General features: G+C 48.6%; 1 protein-coding gene across 1 annotated transcript; it reads right to left on the reverse strand.

Moving 5' to 3' along the window:
* Positions 1-2287: 2287 nt before the first annotated feature.
* LOC144486260 (uncharacterized) lies at positions 2288-3298 on the reverse strand. Its single transcript, XM_078204329.1, has one exon. It carries the CDS (start codon positions 3296-3298, stop codon positions 2288-2290), a length of 1011 nt encoding a protein of 336 aa, XP_078060455.1.
* Positions 3299-7410: the final 4112 nt, after the last annotated feature.

The raw sequence follows: 7410 nt of genomic DNA on the forward strand, positions 1-7410 counted from the left end.
CTCATCTGTAGCGTTTCCCCCAAATCACCAACCCCTCCCCCAATCAGCATCCCTGCAGAGTTCTCCCTCTCGCCCCCTCCCTGATCACCACCCCTGCAGAGTTTCCCCGATCACCAGCTCCCTCCCCCATCAGGACTCCTGCAGAGCTCCCCCCCCAACCCTCTCCTCAATCACCACCCCTGCAGAGTTTCCCCGATCACCAGCTCTCTCCCCCATCAGGACTCCTGCAGAGCTCCCCCCTCTAATCCCCTCCTCAATCACCACCCCTGCAGAATTTCCCAATCACCACTCCCTCCCCCGAGTCAGCTTCACCGTCCCACGGAGTGACCCAGGGGTCCATTGGCGCCTCGAGGGAGGAGGGGGGCCTGGGGACGGTGCTGGGGCCTTCCACCCGGGGGATTCCGGCCGATGGGATGCAGGGCTTTCCGACTCCCCCTTTCCTGACACCGGTGCATCTCAAGAGCAGCAGGGTGAACAGCAAGGCAAGGATACATCCATATCACCAGGAAGACGGCTGGACCCCTCTAGGTCCCAGCTCTCCAGCAGACGCCTGCCAGGGGCATCACAGGCAAATGGGTGCGGAGTGCAGCTGGCTGCCTCCAGTTCTGATGTGCATCCTGGGGGGACGTGTTGATGTGGCGCTGGACCACGGGAGATGGAGATGTTGTGGGGTCGCCAGGAGGGCACGGGTGAAAGTCTATATGAGAAAGGTTTAGGGAATTGGGCTCTGTTGATGATCACATCCACCTGTTTTATAGCACTGTTAACTATCGGCCCTTCGTGTTATTGCATTGTTAGTTTCACCAATAAATGTTCAAAGATGTGCAGGTTAGGTTGATTGGCCATACTAAATTGATCCGAGTGTCAGGGGGATTAGCAGGGTAAATGTGAGTTTACGGGAGTAGGGCCTGGGTGGGATTGTGGTCGGAACAGGCTCGATGGGCTGAATGGCCTCCTTCTGTACTGGAGGGATTCTATTCTATTCTCTATAAAATTACAGCACAGAAACAAGCCCTTTGGCCCTCCAAGCCTGTAGCAACCATGCTGCCCGTCTGAACTAAAACCCCCTACCTTTCCGGGGACCATATCCCTCTATTCCTATGCTATTCATATATTTGTCAAGACACATCTTAAAAGTCACTATCGTATCTGCTTCCCCTACCTTCCCCGGCAACGAGTTCCAGGCACCCACCAACCTCTGTGTAAAGAACCTGCCTCGTAAATCTCCTTTAAACCTTGCCCCTCACACCTTAAACCTATGCCCCTAGTAATTGACTCTTCCACCCTGGGAAAAAGCTTCAGATTATCCACTCTGTCCGTGCCCCTCATAATCTTGTAGACTTCTATCAGGTTGCCCTCCTCAACCTCCGTTGTTCCAGTGAGAACAAACCAAGTTTCTCCAACTTCTCCTCATAGCTAATGCCCTCCACACCAGGCAACATCCTGATAAATATTTTCCATACCCTCTCCAAAGCCTCCACATCCTTCTGGTAGTGTGGTGACCAGAATTGAACACTAGATTCCAAGTGCGGTTTAACTAAGGTTCTATAAAGCTGCAACATGACTTGCCAATTTTTAAACTCAATGCCCCGGCCGATGAAGGCAAGCATGCCGTATGCCTTCTTGACTAACTTCCCCACCTGCATTGCCACGTTCAATGACCTGTGTACCTGTACACCCAGATCCCTCTGCCTATCAATACTCTTAAGGGTTCTGCCATTTACTGTACATATCCCATCTGTATTAGTCCTTCCAAAATGCATTACCTCACATTTGTCCAGATTAAACTTCATCTGCCATCTCTTCGCCCAAGTCTCCAACTGATCTATATCCTGCTGTATTCCACCTGCCGGTCCCCATCGCTATCCACAATTCCACTAACCTTTGTGTCGTCCACAAACTTACCAATAAAACCAGTTACATTTTCCTCCAAATCATTTATATATATTACAAACAGCAAAAGTCCCAGCACTGATCGCTGAGGAATGTCACTTGTCACAGCCCTCCATTCAGAAATGTACCTTTGCACTGCCAACCTCTGTTTTCTTCTGACTAAATATCTCTAAACTTCCTAACACCCTGCCACTCTGTGATCCTTGTGACATTTGAAACCAGGTATTCACAAAAAGACTCAAAGAGCATCAGCCAACTGGAGGCTGAGACCAGCCAGTCCAGTACAAAGAAACCCTCTGACCCTTCCCATTGACCAACTGTGAGAATGAACAAAATGCAGTCCTGGATGTAATTGAGAGCAGAAACAATAACAGCAGAATCCTACCCCTGGGAATCACTTGTGAACTTGTTGATGTCTCAGCAGCTGGGATGAAACTGTGAATCCCTTCCCACACTGAGAGCAGATGAATGGCCTCTCCCCAGTGTGAACTCGCTGGTGTGTCCGCAGGCTGGATAACTGAGTGAATCCCTTCCCACACTGAGAGCAGGTGAACGGCCTCTCCCCAGTGTGAACTCGCTGGTGTGTCCGCAGACTGGATGACTGAGTGAATCCCTTCCCACACTGAGAGCAGGTGAATGGCCTCTCCCCAGTGTGAACTCGCTGGTGTTTCTGCAGGCTGGATAACTCAATGAATCCCTTCCCACATTGAGAGCAGGTGAAGGGCCTCTCCCCAGTGTGAATTCGCTGGTGTGTCTGCAAGTGGGATGACTGCGTGAATCCCTTCCCACACTGCGAGCAGATTAATGGCCTCTCCCCAGTGTGAACTCGCTGGTGTGTCTGCAGGCTGGATAACTGAGTGAATCCCTTCCCACACTGAGAGCAGGTGAACGGCCTCTCCCCAGTGTGAACTTGCTGGTGTTTCTGCAGGCTGGATAACTCAATGAATCCCTTCCCACATTGAGAGCAGGTGAACGGCCTCTCCCCAGTGTGAACTCGCTGGTGAGTCAGCAGGTTGATTGACCGAGTGAATCCCTCCCCACACTGAGAGCAGGTGAATGGCCTCTCCCCAGTGTGAACTCGCTGGTGTCTCTGAAGGTGGGATGACTGAGTGAATCCCTTCCCACACTGAGAGCAGCTGAATGGCCTCTCTCCAGTGTGAACTCGCTGGTGTGACTGCAAGCTGGATGACCGAGTGAATCCCTTCCCACACTGAGAGCAGGTGAACGGTCTCTCCCCAGTGTGAACCCGCTGGTGTGACTGCAGGCTGGATGACAGAGTGAATCCCTCCCAACACTGAGAGCAGGTGAATGGTCTCTCCCCAGTGTGGCGGCGCCGATGAGCTTCCAGCAGAGATGGGGCTCTGTATCTCTTCCCACAGTCCCCACATTTCCATGGTTTCTCCATGGTGCAGGTGTCCTTGCCTCTCTCTTGGGTGGACAATCAGTTGAAGCCTCGTCCACACACAGAACACGAGTACAGTCTCTCCCCGCTGTGAATGGTGCGATAGTTATTCAGGCTGTGTAACTGGTTAAAGCTCTTTAGTCCGTGCGCTGGAAGACTCTCACTCGAGTGTGGCAGTGTGTTGGTGCTTTTGCAGTCACACTGATGTTTGAAATCTTTTCAAATCAACAGACTGGACAATCATTTCTCCTTCCAGATTCAAAGGCCGATGATATTCAGCTCCCATGGAATATGACTCTGTCAGATCGAGACGTGACGTTTGAGATTTCAGCCTGTGATTCCTCTTTCAATATCCTGTAAAACGAGTTCACAAAAGTCATCAGTGTCAGTACACGATAGAAATTCAGGACAGACAATTCTAGTTTCTATAGTTTCTTTCCTCTCTCATTCCCCAAAAAGCTGTGAATCTCCATCCCACACACTCTCCCTCCATTCTCACTCTGCTGTATCTAATATTCACCCTCCCAATTCTCCTGAAGGTGCTGATTGAGGCTGATTGACAGATCCACGCTCACTGCTTCCTGTCCTGGACACAGAGACCATAACAAATAGGAGCTGCAGTCGGCCATTTGGCCCATCGAGCCTTTTAAACTATTCAATGAGATAACTTGTTCATCTCCCTCAGCATTATTGTCCCCACACTAAACCCATATCCCTTGATATCTTCAATATCTAGAAACCAATCAATCTCTCTCTTGCAAGTAGTTGATGACTGAGGCTTCCCTGTCCTCAGGGGTTGAGAATTCCAAAGCTTTACCACATCCTTGAGTGAAGAAATCCCCCCACATATTAGCTTTTGCTCCATCCTCTTGTCTGTTCCCCATAACCCTTGACACCTTTGTCAGTCAAAAATCTGTCTAACTGGAATATATTCAATGATCCTCATCCTCAACTGGTTCCTGTGGAAGAGAAATCCAAAAGACTCACAACCCTCTGAGGGAAGAGATGTCTGGAAATATATAACGTAGCTACAGTTCCATATTACAAGATATTCAGATCCCAAGGAATATGACTCTTTCTAGATTTGACGGTTGAGATTTTTGCCTGTGATTCCTCATTCAAAATCCTGTGAAATGAGTTTGCAAAAGTCATCACAGTCAGTATAGGATAGAAATTCAGAGCAGACAATTCTAGTTTCTATGGAACATTCTTTCCTATTTCATTCCCAAAAAGTTGTAAATCTCCATCTATATCTATGGATTCTAGTTAAAAATGAAAGTGGATGGGCACTTGAAGGAAATAAACTTTCAGGAGAATGGGGATATAGAGTGGGAATGGGACTGGAATGTTATACAGAGAGTCAGCATGGACTCGAGTTACCGAATGGATTCGAGTTACCGAATGGATTCCTTCTGTGCTGTAATGGGCTTTATGACTGGAAATGTATAACATCGCTACAGCATTATATTACAATGCAAGAAATAATAATAAAAGTATTTTATTACAGAAACATAAATAATATATCTAATCTGGGTACCATATAACAACACTAGACATATCTCTGTCCTATATAAACGTAAATGTCAGCCATCTCCTGGGGAAAGCTGCCCTTTAATTGTGAACATTCGGAAAAAGACCATCCTTTTAGACAGACAAATAAATGTGTCAAGCTGAGGGATCAAAGGATATTTACCAGGCTGATTCAGGGAATGGCGGGACTGATGTATGAGGAGAGACTGACGAGGTTAGGATGGTTTTCGTTGGAGTTCAGATGAATGAGGGGGGATCTCACAGAGACTTATAAAGTTCTAACAGGTCGAGACAGGATAGCTGCAGGGAGGATGTTTCTGATGGTGGGGGAGTCCAGAACCAAGGGTCACAGTCTGAGGATTCAGGGTAGACCATTTAGGACGGAGGTGAGGAGACATTTCTTCACCCAAAGAGTGGTGAGCCTGTGGAATTCATGACCACAGGAAGAAATTGATGCCAAAACATTGAATGTATTCAAAAGCAGCTAGATACAGCACTTGGGGCAAATGGGATCACAGGTTATGGGGAGAAAGCAGGATTAGACTATTGAGTTGCTTGATCATCCATGATCTTAATGAATGGCAGAGCAGGCTCGAAGGGCCAAATGGCTCCCTCCTGCTCCTATCTTCTATGTTTCTCTTAAATTTCTTTAAGAGAGAGAGAGACCTGGGCCAACCTTTCCTGAGTCTGCACTCTCCCTGGATTCACTTCCTTTTCCTTCAGTTGTTGCAATTCTCCAATTACCCCCAGAATGAGAAAAGAAAGTGTTTTACTCACAGATGTTGGCCTCTTTTAGGTTGAGACTGAAGGAAGTTTGAGTCTGTCTGAAGCTCAATCTTCATTCACACAAAACCCGCGCTCTGATTGACTGGAGGACCACGGTCTTTCCGGTCCTCCAAGTCTTCCCATTGGCCAGAGCTGGTGAGCGGAAGTGAATCAGACGTGCGCATGTGCGGGTTTTGGGGGAATGCGCATGTGCGGGTGTGGGGCGGGGCCCGGGACACAGCCGGCGCACTGACCATTGTCTGTCCGGGTCTTCCAGCCATTCCCATTGGACAACAGCTCAGCGCGGCTGGAGGACAAAGTCCCGCCCACCCCCTCGTAGGGCTCCGCCCCTCATTGTCTGTCTGCGTGGGATTGACCAATGGGAACTCTGGAGGACCGGCAGTACTCGGGTCCTCCAGCCAATCAGAGCTCCCCCATTGTCTGAATGCGGAAGTTGGACAATGAGCTTGTTCAGCTGCTCATTCCTGCCGAGCAAAGCTGCTGCTCTCTCTGAATGAAGATTGAGCTTCAGACAGGCTCAAACTTCCTTCTGTCTTCAACATCTGTGAGTAAAACACTTTCTTTTCTCCCCCTTTCCATTTATTTTCTCATTCTGGAGGCAATTGTTGACTTGCAACAACTGATCACGAGAAATAGAAGCAGGAGCGGCCACCAGGCCCTTGAAGCCTGTCCCGCCATTCAATCCGATCATAGCTGACTGATGCTGGTTTCAACTCCTTTACTGTGCTATTTCCCCATAGCCCTGTATTCCCCGATCTATCAAATATGTATCCACCTCCACTTTAAATACTTTTAACGATCCAGCCTCCACCACCCTTTGGGGCGGGGAATTCCAGAGCTTCATCATCCTCTGTGAGAAGAAATTCCTGCACACCTCAGTTTTAAATGACTGACCTTTTATTTTGTTTGAAAATATCTCACCATCTACCCTGTCAAGCCCCCTCAGGATCTGAAATGTTTCAATAACTCCTTTGTCTTCAAAACTTCAAGGAACACAGACCTTGACAATTTACTCCCTCGTGATAGGACAACCCTCCTATCCCAGGAATTAGCCTGGTGAATTTCCTTTGGACTATGTCCAATATTACTATATCCTTGTTTAGATAAGGGGATCAAAACTGTATGCACTATTCCAGGTGAGGCATCACCAACACACTGTACAGTTGCAACAAAACCTCCCTGTTTTTAAACTCCAACCCCTTTGCAATAAAAGCCAAAATGCCATTTTCCTTCTTAACTCGTGTGGGACCTGCCTGCTCGCCTTTTGTGATTCATAGAGAGAAACAGACTGAATGTGACCTAGAAATCATAGAAACCCTACAGTGCAGAAGGAGGCCATTCGGCCCATCGAGTCTGCACCGACCACAATCCCACCCAGGCCCTACCCCCACATATTTACCTGCTAATCCCTCTAACCTACGCATCCCAGGACTCTAAGGGGCAATTTTTAACCTGGCCAATCAACCTAACCCGCACATCTTTGGACTGTGGGAGGAAACCGGAGCACCCGGAGGAAACCCACGCAGACACGAGGAGAATGTGCAAACTCCACACAGACAGTGACCCGAGCCGGGAATCGAACCCGGGACCCTGGAGCTGTGAAGCAGCAGTGCTAACCACTGTGCTACCATGTCGCCCGTCTGTGCTACCGTGCCGCCCGATTCATGCACAAGAACACCAAGATCCCTCTGTACTTCACTCACCGGCAGCCTCTCTCCATTTAGATAATCTCCCTGTTGATTCCTCCAACTGAAATACATGACCTCACACTTCCCCACTTTAAACTCCATTTGCCAGGT

Source organism: Mustelus asterias, unplaced genomic scaffold, assembly GCF_964213995.1.
Source record: "Mustelus asterias unplaced genomic scaffold, sMusAst1.hap1.1 HAP1_SCAFFOLD_310, whole genome shotgun sequence".
Taxonomy (NCBI): Eukaryota; Metazoa; Chordata; class Chondrichthyes; order Carcharhiniformes; family Triakidae; genus Mustelus; species Mustelus asterias.